Genomic DNA, 19839 nt, shown 5'->3' on the forward strand with positions numbered 1-19839 from the left:
AACTCTATCCTTTCTAGTTGCTTAACACTTGTCTAAATATTACCATTTTAGGATTTCATGAAGTGACTCTATTTATCTCATCAAACTCATTTTGTGGGTCGGATTTATGATTTCCTGATCGATTTGAGTATTTCTATTTCATACTGTATTTTTGTGGTTAAGGTCATGACCATGTAATCTCAATACCTGTATGAATTAAATTCAATCTTTTCCACGAAATCTTACAATCATCATTGAGTTTGATCACCTTATCAGTCAAAAGATCATCGATCATCTTTCCTTACAGACCTTGGCCTAGGCTACACCTCCTATACCTTGTTGTCTTCAGAGTTGAGCGCATATTTCTGTCCGCACAGTTGCTTCTACCTCCACTTGGGGTTGATCCTCTTGTTTCTTTTTAGTTACTTTCAGCTCCGCATTAGGCCCCAAGCACCCCTAAAAGTACAACAATAATTTAAAAAATATCATTAGATCGAATTCACAAAAAATTGACTATAAAGTAAATGGGGTTGGCTCAAAAAATCAATGGCATGGCCATCATCCTGCTTTCAACAAATGGCCGGCAAAAGTCTTAATAAATTGGATATTTAAGTGCATCCGTCGGCAGGTAAGAAGATAACCCATATGAGAAGGGAGCTGGAAGTCCACCTGAAAATTTTAATTTAAGTTATAGTCACTGTTACAAAACTTTAATTTGATTCCTACTCTATTATTTTGTACGTCACGACAATCAACAGAGACGATGGATGGGCCCAAAGTACAGCTGGAATTCATAATTGATTGGCAACCTATCTGTTTCTTCTTCACTTCTCATCTCTCTCTCTCTCTGTCTCTCTGTCTCTCTGCATTTTCCCTTCAAAGTTCAGACCAACCATGGAGGTTGTTGGAGAGCTTCTTCTTTCTGCCGCCTTGCAAGTGCTGTTTGATAAGTTGGCCTCCTCTGATTTCCTCAGCTTTGCCCGACAAGAACACATTCATTCTCAACTCAAAAAGTGGGAGACCCAACTCTTCAATATTCGTGAAGTGCTCAACGACGCCGAGGATAAGCAGAATGAAAGTACCTCTGTCAAACTCTGGCTTGCTGAGCTCAGGATCTTGGCGTATGACATGGAGGACATCCTCGACGAGTTCAACACCGAAATGCTGCGACGCAAGCTGGCAGTGCAACCTCAGGCGGCTGCCGCCTCCACGAGCAAGGTATGGAGTCTCATCCCTTCTTGCTGTACTAGTTTCACTCCCAGTCATGTTACTTTTAATGTTAGCATGGGATCCAAGATCAAGGATATCACCAGCCGCTTGGAAGATATTTCCACTCGCAAAGCCGAACTGCGTTTGAAAAAGGTTGCAGGAACGACTACTACTTGGAAAAGAACACCCACCACATCTTTGTTTAATGAACCACAAGTTCATGGCCGAGATGATGACAAAAACAAGATGGTAGATTTGCTGCTCAGCGATGAATCTGCTGTTGTCCCCATCGTTGGTATGGGCGGGTTGGGTAAAACCACATTAGCCAGACTTGCGTATAACGATGATGCGGTGGTGAAGCATTTTAGTCCAAGAGCATGGGTTTGTGTGTCTGTTGAGTCTGATGTGGAGAAAATAACAAAGGCTATTCTCAGCGACATCTCTCCCCAGAGCAGCGATTCCAACAATTTCAATCGACTCCAAGTTGAATTAAGCCAATCATTAGCTGGAAAAAGGTTTTTGCTTGTCCTGGATGATGTTTGGAACATGAACTATGATAATTGGAATGACTTGCGATCCCCTTTCAGGGGAGGGGCTAAAGGAAGTAAAGTCATAGTAACCACACGTGATCGAGGAGTGGCATTAATAATGCAACCATCTGTTAACTACCACCACTCTCTTGAGCGTTTATCAGGCGATGACTGCTGGTCGATATTTGTACAACATGCATTTGAAAACAGAGACATCCAAAAACATCCCAATTTAAAATCAATAGGCAAGAAGATTGTGGAAAAGTGCGATGGTTTGCCGTTAGCAGCAAAGGTGCTTGGTGGCCTCTTACGCTCCAAGCAGCGAGACGATGAATGGGAGCATATATTGAATAGCAAAATTTGGACCTTACCAGAATGTGGCATCATTCCTGCATTACGGTTGAGTTATCATCATCTTCCAGCGCAACTAAAAAGATGCTTTGTTTATTGCGCAACATTTCCTCAAGACTACGAATTTAGGGAAACTGAGCTAGTTTTGTTATGGATGGCAGAGGGATTAATTCAACCATTGGAAGGAAATAAGCAAATGGAAGATTTAGGTGCTGAGTACTTTCGTGAATTGGTGTCGAGGTCATTTTTCCAACAGTCTGGAAATGGTGGATCACAATTCGTCATGCACGACCTCATTAGTGATCTAGCTCAATCAGTTGCTGCACAACTATGTTTCAATTTGGAGGATAAGTTGGAGCATAATAAGAACCATATCATTTCACGAGACACTCGCCATGTGTCATTCAATCGTTGTTTTGATGAGATCTTTAAAAAATTTGAAGCTCTCAACGAAGTGGAGAAGTTACGAACATTTATAGCGTTACCAATTTATGTTGGACCTTTTTTTGGACCGTGCCATTTAACTAGTAAGGTGTTTAGTTGCTTGTTCCCCAAACTAAGATATTTAAGAGTGCTATCTTTGAGTGGGTATTGGATAAAAGAGTTGCCAAACTCAATTGGAGATTTAAAGCATTTACGATATCTTAATTTTTCCAATACATTTATTGAAAGGCTACCAGAATCGATAAGTGAGCTCTACAATTTACAAGCCTTAATATTGTGTCAATGTCGATATCTTGCAATGTTACCTAAGAGCATCGGGAATTTGGTTAATCTTCGACATCTGGATATTACTGATACAAGGAGCTTAAAGAAGATGCCTCCACACATAAGTAACTTGGTAAATTTGCAAACACTATCAAAATTTATGGTGGAGAAAAATAATAGCTCATCAAGTATAAAAGAATTGAAGAAGTTGTCGAATATTAGAGGGACACTTTCCATTTTAGGGTTGCATAATGTGGCGGATGCTCAAGATGCAATGGATGTGGATTTGAAGGGGAAGCATAACATTAAAGATTTAACAATGGAATGGGGCTATGATTTTGATGATACTCGCAATGAAAAGAATGAAATGCAAGTTTTGGAGTTGCTTCAACCTCATAAAAATCTGGAAAAACTCACCATCTCATTTTATGGTGGAGGAATATTCCCAAGTTGGATTGGGAACCCTTCATTCTCACTGATGGTGCAGTTGTGTCTCAAAGGTTGCAGAAACTGCACACTGTTACCATCTCTTGGGCAATTGTCCTCGCTCAAAAACTTGCGCATTCAAGGAATGAGTGGAATAAAAAATATAGATGTTGAGTTTTACGGGCCGAATGTGGAGTCTTTTCAATCGTTGGAGTCTCTAACCTTTTCGGATATGCCAGAGTGGGAAGAATGGCGTTCTCCCAGTTTCATTGATGAAGAGAGATTATTTCCTCGCCTCCGTGAGCTTAAGATGATGGAATGTCCAAAGTTGATTCCTCCGCTTCCAAAAGTTTTACCTCTCCATGAATTAAAATTAGAAGCATGTAACGAAGAAGTGTTGGGCAGAATTGCAGCTGATTTCAACTCCCTTGCAGCGTTGGAAATTGGAGATTGCAAAGAGGTGAGATGGTTGAGATTAGAAAAGCTCGGCGGGCTGAAGCGTTTAAAGGTGCGTGGATGTGATGGACTCGTATCCTTGGAGGAGCCAGCTCTACCATGCAGTCTTGAATATCTGGAAATAGAAGGGTGTGAAAATCTTGAGAAGCTGCCAAATGAATTGCAAAGTCTCAGGTCAGCAACTGAGTTAGTAATCCGAGAGTGTCCGAAGCTTATGAACATTCTGGAGAAAGGGTGGCCGCCCATGCTAAGGGAACTTCGAGTGTATGATTGTAAGGGTATCAAGGCACTACCAGGTGATTGGATGATGATGAGGATGGATGGTGACAACACCAACTCCTCATGTGTCCTTGAAAGAGTGGAAATTTGGTGGTGTCCATCTCTCCTTTTCTTTCCAAAAGGTGAATTACCCACCTCACTTAAACGACTGATAATTCGATTTTGTGAAAATGTCAAGTCCCTACCGGAGGGTATTATGCGCAATTGCAATCTCGAGCAGTTGTATACTGGGAGATGTTCATCTCTGACCTCATTTCCAAGTGGTGAGTTACCCTCCACCCTTAAGCGCCTCAGCATTTGGAATTGTGGGAATCTGGAATTGCCGCCGGATCACATGCCCAACCTCACATATCTTAATATTGAGGGATGTAAGGGTCTCAAACATCATCACTTGCAAAACCTCACTTCTCTTGAACTTCTGTATATAATTGGATGTCCCAGTCTAGAGTCATTACCGGAAGGGGGTTTGGGTTTCGCCCCCAACTTGAGATTTGTTACAATTGTCAATTGTGAGAAGCTGAAGACGCCTCTGTCAGAGTGGGGACTCAACAGGCTCCTCTCTCTCAAAGACCTCACCATTGCTCCAGGTGGATATCAAAATGTGGTTTCATTTTCACATGGTCATGATGACTGCCACCTTCGTCTTCCTACATCTCTCACCGATCTTCACATTGGAAATTTCCAGAATCTGGAATCCATGGCCTCCCTGCCTCTCCCGACCCTCGTCTCCCTTGAACGTCTTTATATCCGGAATTGTCCAAAGCTCCAGCAGTTTTTGCCAAAGGAAGGGCTGCCGGCAACACTCGGTTGGCTTGAGATCTGGGGTTGTCCTATCATAGAAAAGAGGTGCTTAAAGAACGGAGGAGAAGATTGGCCCCACATTGCCCACATCCCCGTCATTGATATAGGCCGCAATTGAGACCTTCACTCAATTTTCTCTCTGCAAAGCAAATGAGAGCAGACGTTATTCAACCAGGTACTTCCCATTCTCAACACTCAACAAAAAATCTTACTCTTTCAATTTCTAATTACAAATGTCACCGCATATAATTTTCCTGCAATACTTTTTTGTTCTTTAATTTATTCTTTCACTTTGTTTTATTTATTTATTTATTTGAACTTTGACTGGGAGATGCTTTTGACAGAATTTACAGGCATTATGGACCACAACTAATAAATACTAATACAAAAATGCTAAATCTTATCATTTTTTCCCTCATTAGAGATGTACTATAATTAAAATGTTTTTTGCTTTTAATCTATTCATGATAACACCATATTTCTTTCTTTCTTTGGAATTTGTAGGTCTGTCCAATTGAATTTGGACTTCATGTTGGAGACTCTTAAGTTTTGTATTGAATCTTGTGTGGTCAATTGCTATTTCTCGGTTGTTTCTCTTCTTTACAAAGCAATGTTTATAGTGCGATGAGTGAATCAAGGGTAACCCGGTGAGAATAAGGTGGGCTACTTTTCATTTGTTTATTTTATATATTTAATTAGTTTTGTTTTACTTTTTACATAATGATCATCCAAAGTTTCATCATTCTGACTTGAGCTATTTTCTTGAAAACTTGTTGCAAAAAGAGTTGTTGCAATAGCCTTATGCTACTGATGCTATAGTTTACCATTGAAGCTAAGGAGTCTTGTGCCAAGTGATTGTATATAAAGGAACCTATTGGAATGATTTTGTTTCTGGGATTTGATGGAAGCTGATGACTATTTAATTTATTGTTCACCATTTAGAACACACAAGTCCTATCTTATCTGTTATGCCACTTCTTACTTTTCATGTTCATCAAATTCTCCCATGTATATTTAGGATGAAAGAGAAAAATAGGAAGGTCGAACGAAAAAGTTTAAAATTTCCTAACCATGGGCAAGAAGTTATTCCAAGTAAATTCTTTCGTACACAATTAATTTCCTTTACATGTTTCCAATGTATTTAATCTCAACAAGCATCGTTATGGAACCTATCTTTGTATGAGCTTCCCTTTTTTCCAACTAAATATGTATGTGCATTTAGTTGTCAATCTCCAAAATTCCTACTTTTGATTCATCATCGCATTCCCACAAAAAAATAAAATAAAATAAAATAAAATTTTGAATTGAACATGATGTTTTGCTGATGTGCACCTCCTATTCATATTTGAGAGATCATATGGCAGCATTATGGGATGATAAGTGAAAATGCTGCTTGTGTGAATCTGTTTTTTCTCCTTTTCACGCTGTAGGCCATGACTGGAGTGAAGCTATATATATGCAGTTTGCCATTGAGGATGGATGAGGGATGGAATACAATCTAGTAGAATCTTGCTGATTTTGCCAGAAGAGCATATGGAACCGTCTATGTTGAGACATTGTCAGTTCAAGTTCATGCAAATTGCCCGCTGAGAAGGATTTATTTCTCTGACCCCCTTTACTTGGAAGAAGAACTCCCACCAGAATTCGAACTGTATCTTCCAATGCAGGTACCACAGCCAATCACCAGCTCAAATAACTATAAATTTTGATTTCACTTGCTTCTCATTTGCTGTCAATAACCATAAATCACTTTTGTTGCAGAAAGCATGATGGGGTTTGTGGCACAGTAAGCTAAGGGATTAGTGCTGCCCATGTTCTCAGAACACAGTATCTTCAAAATTCAGAATGTGTTTCTTCACCAAGGGATGACATTTAATCCTGCTGAGATGAACACCATCTTTTCTACTTGCTTGATGCTTGTTTAAAATATTACCATTTTAGGATTTCATAAAGTGAATATATCTTATTTCGTCAAGCCCATTTTGTGGGTGGAATGGGGATTTCATGATTTGAGTATTTCTATTTCATACTGCACTTTTTGTGGTCACAATTCAATGGATGTACTATTGTAGTGGTGAAACTTCTTCATAACACAAGGCTGTGTTTTGAGCAATGAATCAAATGATTTTGCAGAATGCTGGCTTCGTGTTGTTGGTTGAAAAGATTGTTCTTTTGCTGTGCACGCTTAGCTTGGTGATCACTGATCCAATAGTGTAAATAAAGTCTGTCTTGGTAGTATTAGAGCAAATGGAGTCTCATTCAAATCGAGTTGAAGAAGCAAAAGAATCATATGGATAATAGACAAAAGGCTAGCCATGTTGAGCCGGGTAGGAGAGAAAAAAAGGCCCTTAAATCAGTTATTTTTATGCATGGTTCAGCCATTAATGTAGCAGGATTGATCATCACACGAAACCCAGTTAGCCCTATTGGCTCTGTTATATTCTCACTTTTCCTCGACCTGTTTCTTTTTGGTTTGCCCAATTTCCAAGTTTAGTTCTAGCCTATCAACACTCACATGATATAGCAAGGATAATGGAATATTCATCAGTGAATGTGATCTGCAACCACTTGGATGATCTACAAAGATCTTGGCAGCTGTTAGAAGGCACCAATTTTATATAAGTTTGGAATTCATGTTACAAAGAAATGTTCCTAAAAAATTGTGACGATATTATTTGCATTTATCAGTGATATAATAATGCTTACTGCCTTGTTTAGTAAAGAGAGATAAACAGCTAGCACTGTAATTTTGCCTTTGGGTCAACTACTAAGGCCAGTCCAGAAAGCCGGTCCTGCATGTCTCAGCCAACTGCATCTAAATCAACCTCTGCATCTGTCTCCCCATCTATCATTCCAGCCTCTGCTTCAGCATCTGCTTCTGACTGCCCTGCCTCCTGACCCGCATCGGTGTCAGAGCTTTGCTTCTGATTTTCATCTGCTGTTGGAGTTGTGGCTGTGACATCAGTGTCCATTGGTGCTGCTGAGGCTTCAAGATCAACTCTGGTTCCCTCCCCATCAATCTCACTTGCAGGTGTTGCGATCTTGCAATAACAATAAAAGAAAACATCTAAAAACCACCAAAAAGGCAAAAAAATGACCATACAAACTTTCAATCCCGGAGGTCATTTTTTTATAAGGCAATACACTACTTATACAGAATCCACTACAATTTCTGAAAATTGATGCATATAGCCTCTTAAAACAAAATTCTAGCAGCTAAATTTTAGAAAAGGTGGCCAACTGTATTCTTACCAGTTATGATTCAAAAAGGGCAGGTAATACAGGAGGAAGCAGAGAGATTAAAGGTTGACACTCCATAATTCAAGGCAGGCTTAACTCATAAAATTAACATTCCTTCAACGGTTGAACTTATACCTTACCTATCTTAAACTCTCAAAACTTACCAAATCAAAGATGATCTATCCTGAAGTTTAAAACACAGCAAGGTTCTTTTTTGAGAACCACAATCACAAGGAATAAATAAATGAGTTGGCAATCTTACTGCAGATCCCAGCAAATCTACCATATGACCATAATTGGTACCAATATTTATACTTTCTAGCAAACTCTGACACAGAATAAAGTAGGCATCAAATGTGTGATTTCACCCTTCATCCATGCATTTCAGTCTTGTTTCATACTGCTTAGTTTCTACTAAGTTTAGCCAGTAATGTGACTGCACTTGTGTTTAACACAAGACCAATCAAGACCTTCGGCAGAATATTTTCATAGTACAAGCTCCAAATATTGTTCTTTGACCTTAGGACCTACATGATATTGGCTGGCTGAGAAAGTATCAAAAATTCAATATATTCAGAATGAAGTGACTCAATTTGGCCAAGAGGATCCTCAGCCCCAGTGAAAGATCAATGTAGGGCCCCTGGCTTGTTATTAAGGGCACTACAAAGGCAGAGGTGATAAGCTTTTTTCAAATTCCCATTAAAAAACAGTACTGTAAAATCATGTTAGCTTCACACTCAACTTTTCAGGAATGGTTAAAATACATTGGAAAGCTTAATACTGCCAAAAATACCTGGTTTTCCTCTGCTTGTTGTGCAGCACCTTTTGTTTCTTCTTTTTTAGCACGTTTAGACCTGTCACTTGGTTTAGCTTGATATTTGGACCGGACATCTGAAGGCAAAAGTTCCATAGGCACAACCCCTTCAATTCCATACTCAGTAAACTGCAGCAAAACCAACCCATTCTGTTAAATCAAATGTTAACCCACTTCTTTAATTAACTAGTATCTTGTAGAAAAAGTAAATCATACTCTAGAAAATCCATCCAAGTCCTGCCGAGCTGCAAATCGAAGACCTTTCCAGCAATAAACCTGCATCATAAATAAGCAAAACATTTTTATATAAAGGAAAGTTGACATAAAGACAAATGACCAACATTACAAATATAATAACATACTAAAATTCATTCTTTGCATAACACATGAAAAACTCAATGCACCTTTTGAAGAAAGCAAGATGGTGGATCTGTCAACCATATTTTAATGTCGACAGAGCACAACCGCTTATGTCAACCCTACTTTATATATAGGTATAGATATACAGATATAGGGAACTCTTGAAAACTCCTTGGCAATTGAAATATAGGAACTTGTGAGAAGCCAGTTTTCTCCCACAATGCAGTCACTGATAACTTTCTATACTAAGAAATCCTCATATTTGCTCATTAGGATAAATAAGACCCCAAATGAAATTTGATAACTCAATCTAAATGTTCATCCAGAATTTCAGGATTCTGGTAGCAATGCAGAGACACCTCAAACTCAAAAGAGAATAAATGTGATGGAAGAGATAATTCTAGAAATGAATTAAGAGGATCCATCGGTGACAAGAAGATGAATATGACTAATGAAGTCAAGATAACATGGAGCTATAGATTTTCAGGGGTATTGATGCAATTTTCTGACCACAACATTGGCAATCTTACCTGATGCTACTCTCATGGTCAACACTGCTACATTTTCCCTTTTTCTTTTCTGTTCCTTTAAGGGAAATTTTATCTTCCTCCAGAACCTCTCATCTTTATAAACCCAAGTAAACCAACAAAGCACAAAGCTCAAAGAGAACGAGAGAAAAAGGTCATTAAAAGTTCATAATTATTTTCTGACATGACTTCAAACAAGGGCCACCCAAAATCTAAGCAATTGATAATGGAAATTTTGGTCCAACCATCAGCTCCTCGCTTTTCAATTGCACAATGGCTCAATGAAACATGAATGTTACATGCGTCTCGCAAATGCATCACTTATTTCACATGTTCCCAGCAGTTAATCGAGGATATCTAATTAGATGGATAACACATTGGGATAAAGTGATACTTGAAATTATATGTGAGATTTCAGCAATAGTTTCAAAATTTTCATCCATGCATATATGTATCAGATTTTCATTCTTTTTTTAAAAAATTTTTTGCTTGATTGTATGTGTCTTTGAGTTGTTTCATCCAGCCTTAACTTCCATAGATCTTGGTATCTAGATATGTAAAAATTTCTTTTTATGCATAGATCACTGATCATGTGACTATTTTGATTTCATTCAACAACCTAAACACCATAATTTAGGGTTATATAGTGTTGTAATGACATATACTGTTTAATATACTATTTTCCTTTTTATGAGAACTGTTTATTGTTATAATCAGCACAGAAGTTATGTTGAGGATGTTTGACTGCTAATGTTGGGGAGTGATGTAGGATCCTAAAATTTCTAGCACTATGCAACTTTCTTGTGTTATGGAATAAGGTGAAGAAACTAAAAGATGGATTGGAAAAATAAAAAGATATCCTTAGCAATCATACCAAGGTTCCTAGGCAATCACAGTTAGGAAAAAGGCGATTACACCCTTAAAAGAAGCATGATGGATGCTGAAGCTTTTACTAAATTCTCTTCTCACTTTGAAGAGTTACATAGGACAACTGTCCTAATGACCCTTTCCTAACAGGACAACTCTCCTAATTCCTTATCTTCCCTTGTAAGAATAAGAAAAGATATAGCAAAGGAATATCATTTAGAAACTAAAGAAATAGAAACTTTTCTAATACAATAAGAAGACTAAAAGAAATAGAAACCTAACAAAAGTTAACAACTATAATAAAAACTTAACTAACTAAAATAGAAACTTAACAAACAAACTATGCCATATTAAGGCTTGGACATTGGAACCAGCCTTAACCCTTCTCTTATAAGTCTTCAAAGGATGTTTCCATCGTTGTTCCCCATCAGGGAGTGTTTTGGATACTAATAAATATCATGTTAGGCTTATGTTCTGTTCTTCTCTTCAACTGAGATGTAAGTGAAACCACTAGATTTCAAGTTACATTTCCAAATGTTCTGATATTTCCTAATTTTTATGCAATCATATGTTTTAAGCATTTTTCATGTTTCCAAATTTTTACGTCATTTCCAGAGTTCCTAAAACATCTTCTCACTGGGTGTTCCCATGTTATTGAACCAAGTGGGATGTAATATCCTCCTGGAAGCTTATCATATGGAATGCAGACCAATGGAACCTAAATGTTTATGGGTAAGACCATCTACCCGGTTGTTTTTATGGTGGTATTCAGCTTCAATTCCAGCGGATAAGTCCATCTGCAATTCCAACAAGAAATTAACTTTATTATGATAGTTCACATGGTCAAGTAAAAGCTTAAGATCAGAAAGAAAAACTCCAGAAAACTTTTTTTTTTTATGTTATGAAGGGAAAAAAGGAATCAAAAGTAAAAAAAAAGATCACTGTATTAATTTGAAATGTGGAAGTAACTCAGGATGCTCACATCTTCAGCCAAGGGTTTCCAATACTCTGAGACAGCGGGAGTGCGGGCACGCTGTGGATCAGTAAGAGCATTCTGGACAGGAAAATAAAAACCAAGGCATGAGAACAATAGAATGATTATCCAAAACTATGAAATAATATTATGTTAGAATGTCCCTTCATATCAAAATCAGAAAAAAAAACAAGTATTAATGTATTATGAAACACTCAAAAGACCGGTAACTTGGGAATTAGCAAAGTTATACAAGATGGATCTAACTATCTCATAACACACTTTTAAAATTAAAATGGTTGGAAGATAAAAACAGACAACTATCTTGGTATCTTGTGGCATTTCAACCATATGAAGCACATCGATGCCCACTTTTTTTTTTTCCTGATCAGACATCAATGCCCACTTGATTCTTGATCTTGATAATACTACTGATCTGGAAATTAAAATATCATAGCAATCAACCTGAGATTTAAAGGGAAAAAGAGGGAGAGAGAGAGAAGGTGAAAGTCCTGTAATGATTTAATTCTCATTACTAAGGATGTGCTGTTTAGGGCCTAGTTTGCATTGATTTTATGGGCCCCATGGGCCAATTGTGCAGCTAGACCACAATTATTCTCTATTGAACTTTAATTATTTTGCCTTTTAAAGTAATTGGCTACAATTCTTAAATACACCATGTTCCAGATGCATCAATAACTATCACAATCCAATTTTTGTCCAATAGTAACCACACTCAACTTAAAAATCAAATGGGGTTGTGCAGCATTTTTCAGCCCATTGTTAAGCCAAAAGCTATTTCAACACATTTATCCCTTTCAGCTTGTCGCGACACCCTAATTTCCTCCTGATCTCACCAATAACCTGCTTGCCTTAACTTCACCTTGCACCACTTCTCACTCCAAAATTCACCTTTGTCCAATAACAACTCATAAAACTCAAAAGAAATTCCATTCCTCCTCTAATCAGGCCCCCTTTTTTATACTTACGCCTGGATGAATGAATTCTAAAATTGCTCCTCTTCAACATTCATCTCCTCTTTTCCCCAAACCAATGAATCTTACTTTTCTAAACAAAGAAAACTTTTTGTCTTATAGAAGCAAAGCTCTGGAGTCTCGAAGGGAAGTAGAGAGTTTGTCAGGAGGGTGAGTGTGAGTAAGAACATTTTAAGAATTAAGTTTCTGGATATGAAAGAAAGCCCTTTTTACACTTCCTCAAGAAAAGTTGGAAAATCCAAGCGTAACTTGGTTTAACAAGCTGGTAAGCATGACCATTCAACCCTATACTAATATTTTTTTCTTTTTCTTTTGATCCAAATTCAACCCTATACTTTTTTTATTTTTGATAAGTAAATTTACATAATATTAATAAAGCACCAAAGAGGCACACCAAAGTATAAAGGACATATACAATAGTCGCCACAAAGCGCCAAAAAAGGACAAGGGAGACAAAAATACTCCCTCCCTCAACAAGAACCCAACCAATCAATGAAATCAAATAAGGACAATGGTCCTTCACCTATCAAAAGCTACAAATGAACCCAGTTTTTAGTTCTTGGTTCGAAAGTTCCTCATTATCAAAAGCTTTTCTATTTCTCTCTTTCCACAATGTCCAAAAAAGGCACAATGGGGCTGCTTCCCACACTTTTTTCCATTTCCTTCCAACAAAGGAGCCATGACACCCTAGCAAAGTTGCTTTTACAGAAGACAACACCACCCAAGAAACACCAAAAAGGGACAACAAAAGCCCCCATTCTCACAATGTAGAAAAATGTAATCAACCGACTCCTATTCAACAAGATAGAGAGAACATCTATTTGCTATACCCATCCTCTTCTCTGGAGCTGATCAAGAGTCAGTACTTTTCCCCAAGGCGCCTCCCAAGCAAAAAATACACGCCTTAGGAGGAACCCACGGATTCCAAACAACTCATATTGGAAAGGGCACTGATCTTCTAAGCTCAAGAAAAGTGTAAAGAGACTTAACCGAGAAAGTTCCATCTTTTGTATTAAGCATTAAATCTCATCCTTGACTTCCAATAAAAAATATTCCTAACAAATATTCAACTTCCTAAACAAAAAGAAACCTTGTAAAAAAAAAAAAAAAAAAACCCAACAATGAGATCATCACTCAACAAGGAAAAGAAATAGGAAGTTATGAATTGTAAGATGTGGATTTTTATGAATTAATTATTGTTAGATAGCTAGCTCACTTTATGTTTGTTATGAGTAAGAGGATTTCATTGGGCAACACATGTCAAGTGAGAAACTTTTGTAGTGACTAATACGTGCGTAAAATTGATACTATAAAAGCCTTTTCCTTTTCCATAAAATTAATAATCATTAGGTACTAGAATAGGGGCTAAGGCCATGTGCAATTGCAATATATTATGCAGCAAAGTGCAAATGTGCACATCTAACTCCTGATAGCAGTCATTGTGTGCAAAAATGCACGAGGTTAGCACCTTACTGAATCCAATCCTCATATATAGGACCAACAAAGGGTAATAACCTGTTTAATAAAAGGTAACAGAAATTGAGGAAAATTACATCTAGAAAAGAGGACTGTGAAAAGATCCATACAACATTGATAGACCAACTTTTCTGAGTGTGATTTGAGAGAAGGAAGCTTTACTGTGCTCAGGCAATTAAGCTATTTACACTAAAGTGCCCTATTCTTTAAAGGAACCTCCCAAGACCTGAACCGTCCTTGTGCTTTGGCTTAATGCCACCTCCTACCCAACTAAATGATTTCAGCTAGATTCCCCATGACCTGGCCAAAGTGAATCTCACTCAATCTTTCAATTCTGGAGGTACACTAACCGGAATCCTAAGAGAACAAGCAGGTTGGAAGGTCGGCCAAGAAAGACTAAATCAAAGTAATCCCTTAAAGAACAGAGGCTTTTTTCCAACAATCAAGCTCCTTCAACACTTAAACTAAATAGATCTCAAAATCCCTGGGCTTTTAATGTCACCTCTCAGCAGGATACCTTTACATATTTCAAAGGCCACTTGATAGTCTCATAGCCCATTGAAAGAGGCTATTTTTATGCTATCTTCCTGATGGATGTTGAATCCTCCACAAGGCACTCAGTGGAGGTTAATTTTTATTTTTTTTTATTTTTTTTAAGACTAGACACCAGCCTGCAGACTTTAAGATAGGCTTCAGGCTATATAATCTTTTCAGTAGAAGAGAAAAAGTTGTATTATTTGCAAAGAAGTGATGGGTAACTGTAATTCGTTCTTGACTAAAATTAAAACCTTTCACCCTATTAATCATTCTCTCAAGTACATCCATCACCACCCTTTAACAAGAAAGGAAAAGGGATTGAGCTTCCCCTTTTCTAGGGCTTCCTAGAAGCATTAATCTAAACCTAGCTATCCTGTCATGTACATCAGCTAGATCATCAAGGACTGGAAAAACCCTGATCAACCAACACCATCTTATGCTAAAGCAGTTCCCATTCCTAGTATGGTCCAGGAAATCAAAATCAACATGATTGTCTTCTTAAAGCCCATTTTTAAAAACACCTTCTGTTCCAAGATTTCGTTAGCTATGACTTGCATTAGAATTTCATTGAACCGTATCAAAAGCTCCTTGGGAATGGGAAATTATGTACTAAGGAACTTTTCTTTTTTTCTTTTCTTTCTTTCTTTCTTTCTTTCTTTTTTTAATTTTCATTTCTTTTTAATGAAATGACATTTCATTCAAAGACTTAGGTGGTGTTTGTTTTTTTGGCTTTTTACTGAAAACCATTTAGTTTTAGAATTTAAGTTGTTTGTTTTTTACTTTTTCATAACTTATTATAAACTTTTTACTAAATAGAAAAAGCCAGAATATATGGCTTTTTCTAAATAGAAAAAATAACACAATAGTTTTTTTTACTTTTTAATACTTAATAGAAATAAAATACCATAAAAACAAACAACCTAATATTTAATACTATTAAGTATTAAGGTTCTATTTAGAATTAAGTAAAAAAACAAACGCCACCTTAGACTGTTTGTTTTTTTAACTTTTTGCTGAAAGCAATTTACTTTCAAACTTTAAGTTGTTTGTTTTTCTACTTTTTCATAACTTATTATAAATTTTTGGCTGAATAGAAAAATCCAAAATTTTTTACTTTTTCTAAATAGAAAAAGTAACACATTGATTTTTCTTTATTTTTTAATGTTTAATAGAAATAAAATATTACAAAAACAAACAACCTAATATTTAACACTATTAAATACTATTTAGTTTTAAGTTCTACTTAGGATTAAGGGAAAAAAAAAAACAAACACCAACTTAGTTAGCTTTGGGGTCAGTTCAAGAGATGGAGTGTCCTGGCAGAGAATCAAGTTTTCCACGTTATGGGTTATTTGATGAGAGCAATGCCAAGATCAGCAAAGACAAATGCAGGGCCCCCAGGGGATACAGGCTAGTTCGAAATTGAGGGTTTTCTGGAGAGTAGAGATCACAGTCATGCTGTGATGCAGGCTTTCTCAATTAAATGTTTTGACATTCAAAGAAGTATCATACTATTTCTTTCTATGATGGAGAGAGCTGCACAATGTATAAATGAATGACAACCTTAATTTATTGCCTATCATCCAAAACTATTGAGTAAATGAGAGAATAAAACATACTGGGTTTTGATCTGCCCACTTCCACAACTGAGAGAGTTCTTTATTTCCCATTCTCCACCTTGGCCTACTGGAAAAGAAATACATATTCCATCAGCAGCTGTAGATGGATCTAGTAAAACATTTTTTTAAATTTTAATATAAACATGATTTCTCAATGACAAGGATGATATATAGTTGATTATGCATTTTCCAAATTTAATTGGTTGGCACAGGTACAAGAACAAAATAAACACATTAAAAGCAAAAAGAAAATCACTGGATACATATTAACCCTCTGATTACAAAATGAAAATCCATTTTGTACTGAATTTTCACCATATTAAGAATCCACTGACATACTCTCTGTCAAAGAGCTTGAAGTCATTCAGATTTACAAGTATAAAAATAATTGGAATATAATTCTCTCTTGAATCAAAGTCAAAGATCTCATGTGGATTCCACTTCTTAACTATGTCTTATTTTAAGGTCAATGTTTGTCGGTAATTGAAATTTCTGAAAACAAAATTTCTAAGCATACTTCAGAAAATCAGAACAATTATAATTTGAAATGAATATAATTGGTTAGAATATAAGTAGTGTAAAGTTATCTGAATGTGATTGATTGATACATTTCATGGTTGAATCTCAGTTATTGAAAAATTATTTTACAATTTTTTTTTTCTTAAAGAATAAGTTCTAAACAAAATAAATAGGGAAGTTTTTTTCTGGTTTAAGAAATATGCATGCAAGAGATCTTTCTGGGTAATTGAGAGGGAAAAAAGAAAAAGATTTTATAGATGACGAAAGGAACCTTAAAACCTAAACTCCACATAGGTGTCAACTCCCAAAATTGTATAATACGTGTGTTTGACAAGGGAAAAGGTAATTCTAATGAGAGATTTCTTAGATTACCTGAAGGACTGAGAAAGAGGTCTAAAGATTAAAAGGAGATTCTGTGCAGTGGAGAGGAAATTGCTTGAGCTCAGAAGACTTTTATTTGGAAAGGGACAAGAGGTTCAACTGGAAGGGCTACAGAACAGTTGAACAGGGCATGTTCTTTGGCAAGGGATATGGGGTTTTACAGGAAGTTTAAAGGAAGATCAAGGGCACATTTATTTGAAATTGGTTTGAACAAGAATGAGAGATTCAATTAGCTTATCAGAATTTATGATGAACAGAAGGCCTGCCCCTTTGTGAATTCTGAAGGGGCCTAATGGCAGCAGCTGGATTAATTTGAAATTCCTGATTTTCTCCTCTCACACACCAAGAAGGGTGAAGTGCAGTTTGGTCCAAGGGCATTCCTGAGGTTGAAAAGTTTCATGGTGAGGCAGTGTTCTCCATCCCACACTTTTATGAATGTTTCACATGAGAGTCCATGCAATGGTAGTTGAGCAGCAGTCAGCATATGGATGAGAGCATTGATTTGTGAAAAAGCATTTAGCAGCAAGAAAGAGGGTTTTAGCTGGGATGGATTAGAGACCTCAGGCATTAAATGAACGGTTATATCAGCCATTTCTTGGCAAAAAAGGGGTCTTCTTTATTGAATTCATGGAGGGTGCGGTATATTTAAGTGGGATCGGCAAACTTGTTTTGGAAAATATAGTTCAAGTAAATCTTTGATAGTGGTGTTCAAGTGGGGCTGTGGGGGTTTTCCAGCTTGGGCAGGTTGAGGTGAGAGGTATTCCCTTTCATTTGTTGTCAGAGGAAGATTGGCTAGAGAAGAATGCCAAGATTTTCAACAATAGACAGAGGCCTACAGTTCCATTGTGGGATCTGGCGGGTATCAATTACTAGCAAGTTATCATTCCAAAATCCTTATCCATAATGTACATGAACTGTCTGGGATAGAAACACAAGTCCAACAAATTGGAAAGACTTCTTTCTGCTCTCCCATCTTTTTTTATGCTACTTAAATCACATCAATATCTACATTCTCCATAAGATTATAGATAACATACTGAAAACAAATTAACCACTATACTGCCTACCGTTTTTTGGCACCATCTTGAACAGCTTTCTTCTCTATTGGCTGTCTTTCAAATGGTGGGCAACCATCACGTTTCCACCATACCTAAAAGCACGAAAGTGTTAGAATAAAGGAAATTAGATGACAAATATCACAATTAAGAAAAGGTGGAGGGAGGGAGGGAGGGGATATATATACACAGAGAGAGAGAGAGAGAGAGAGAGAGACCCAATTCTTTTCACGTTCTAGTATATGCTCAATGTTATGAAGAAACTCTTTCCCTTTCGGTGGGGTCATCTCAAGCAGTTTCTTCACACGCTCTTCACAAGATTTTATCTCTTCTTTCTGAAATCAGCAAGGAAATATGGTTGAAGAAAATTGCACATGAAAAAAAAAAAAACAGATGTATATATGTCTAGCCATGTCTGCAAGCATGCATATCATTCTACTTAAGCAGACATGTAAATAGTACCAATAGTGATACATTATTGTAGAAAATAGGGGCAGTAAAGATGCTTTTGTAACTTTCTTTCTTAAACCAAAAATTAATAATGTTCTGTCAAGCTGTGAGTAGAAATGAAATCAAAAGGAACACAAAGCATAGATGCTCTAAGTGCATTCCAGCAACATTAAAGGCCTGCTGGAGAAGTATACAAAATAATGAGAGAACAATGACACATGTAACATAGCATGCAATTATAATCTTATCACATAGGAAAGACACACAAGAATGAACTCATAATTTCAACTCAACCCAAATGAAATTGTTGCAGATCAACTGGATGACTGATGACTAGGGACTGACTACTTTTCCAGTAACTTCCATAGGAAGAAACCATATAATAAGTGTATTGTTTGCCAGAAGTGTGGAATATGATGTGATTAAAGGTCAGCAGGTGAATATTGGGTGACAACGATCTGCTCAGTTGCCTGCCTGCAGTTTTATGCACATCCTTCTTATCATTGTGGACTATATCACCTTAGTAGGTAACTGTTCCAAGTTTCTTCTCATGGTGTCCTATCATATCCAATTTACCAAATGGGTCAGCAGGATGGGAGAAGAGAGTTGCTTGACCAGTTGCTTGCAATGGTTTGATCATTCCAAATAGGAAAACCTATGTTCCTTGTATCTCAGAAATTACACAATAAACTACCTATCTCCGCTAGCTAGTTGGAGTGGGGAAAGGTGTCTTCTCAGTATTGACCGTGACATACAGATTGGTCCTCATCATGGTGTTTATTTGTCTGGATGACAGGTTTTGATCATCCTATTGAGATGCACTCTTCCCAATTGTCATGTTGTATAAGGCAAATTCGGAATGGATCAACCATGTCTAGTTAATTTGACTACTAACACTTGAAGTAATTTCCTCAACTGGGCACTAGGGTTCTTCCAGCCGCCTAAGGAAGTTTCCTTGTATTACCATGTCACAGCTTGGTTTGGAAAAGGCAGATATTGTGGAGGATGCTTCCATATGAAAGTGTTTCAGATTTCTGACTTTTCAGCAGATATCACTGAAGAACTAATTATGGGGTACTTCTTTACCTTCAATTATAGAAGATAATCTACCTGTCCTCTTCCCAATTTTTAATCAAGAGTACTGGCCCCTTTTTTCTTCTTTTTCACCTTCCTTTAAGGCCTTGTGTAATACATTTGAGTGCTGGGAAAAAGTTAATCAAGAGTGCACCCTTTTCTCTTCTTGATGGTCCAATTTAGAGAGAGGGTGGTCGCAAGAGGGAGAGAGAG

The 19839-nt window shown here is 37.0% G+C and overlaps 2 protein-coding genes across 7 annotated transcripts in view; one reads left to right on the forward strand and one right to left on the reverse strand.

Annotated features, from left to right (window-relative positions):
- The first annotated feature begins 701 nt into the window (after positions 1 to 701).
- Positions 702 to 6874, forward strand: LOC100257485 (putative disease resistance RPP13-like protein 1). Of its 3 annotated transcripts, none has more exons than XM_010660767.3 (4): positions 702 to 4914; positions 5244 to 5397; positions 6170 to 6406; positions 6501 to 6874. In XM_010660767.3, exon 1 carries the CDS (start codon positions 874 to 876, stop codon positions 4855 to 4857), a length of 3984 nt encoding a protein of 1327 aa, XP_010659069.1. In that variant the 5' UTR covers positions 702 to 873; the 3' UTR covers positions 4858 to 4914; positions 5244 to 5397; positions 6170 to 6406; positions 6501 to 6874. The 3 variants fall into 3 exon arrangements, with proteins under 3 accessions (XP_010659069.1, XP_059597414.1, XP_059597413.1); XM_059741431.1 differs by having other exon boundaries at positions 6202 to 6406; XM_059741430.1 differs by lacking the exon at positions 5244 to 5397.
- A 461-nt stretch (positions 6875 to 7335) lies between these two features.
- The window catches only part of LOC100262610 (THO complex subunit 1), a 70215-nt gene continuing 57711 nt past the window's right edge, over positions 7336 to 19839 (reverse strand). For all 4 annotated transcript variants that reach the window (XM_010660771.3, XM_010660772.3, XM_002264583.5 and 1 more), the window contains 8 exons: positions 18321 to 18437; positions 18115 to 18197; positions 16148 to 16214; positions 11530 to 11601; positions 11294 to 11344; positions 9010 to 9069; positions 8773 to 8922; positions 7336 to 7780 (listed from right to left, as the gene is read on the reverse strand). In XM_010660771.3, the coding sequence (XP_010659073.1) occupies positions 7541 to 7780; positions 8773 to 8922; positions 9010 to 9069; positions 11294 to 11344; positions 11530 to 11601; positions 16148 to 16214; positions 18115 to 18197; positions 18321 to 18437 (840 nt within the window). In that variant the 3' untranslated portion in view covers positions 7336 to 7540. The remainder of the gene's footprint in view (positions 7781 to 8772; positions 8923 to 9009; positions 9070 to 11293; positions 11345 to 11529; positions 11602 to 16147; positions 16215 to 18114; positions 18198 to 18320; positions 18438 to 19839) is intronic.

This window comes from Vitis vinifera, chromosome 13 (assembly GCF_030704535.1).
Source record: "Vitis vinifera cultivar Pinot Noir 40024 chromosome 13, ASM3070453v1".
NCBI lineage: Eukaryota > Viridiplantae > Streptophyta > Magnoliopsida > Vitales > Vitaceae > Vitis > Vitis vinifera.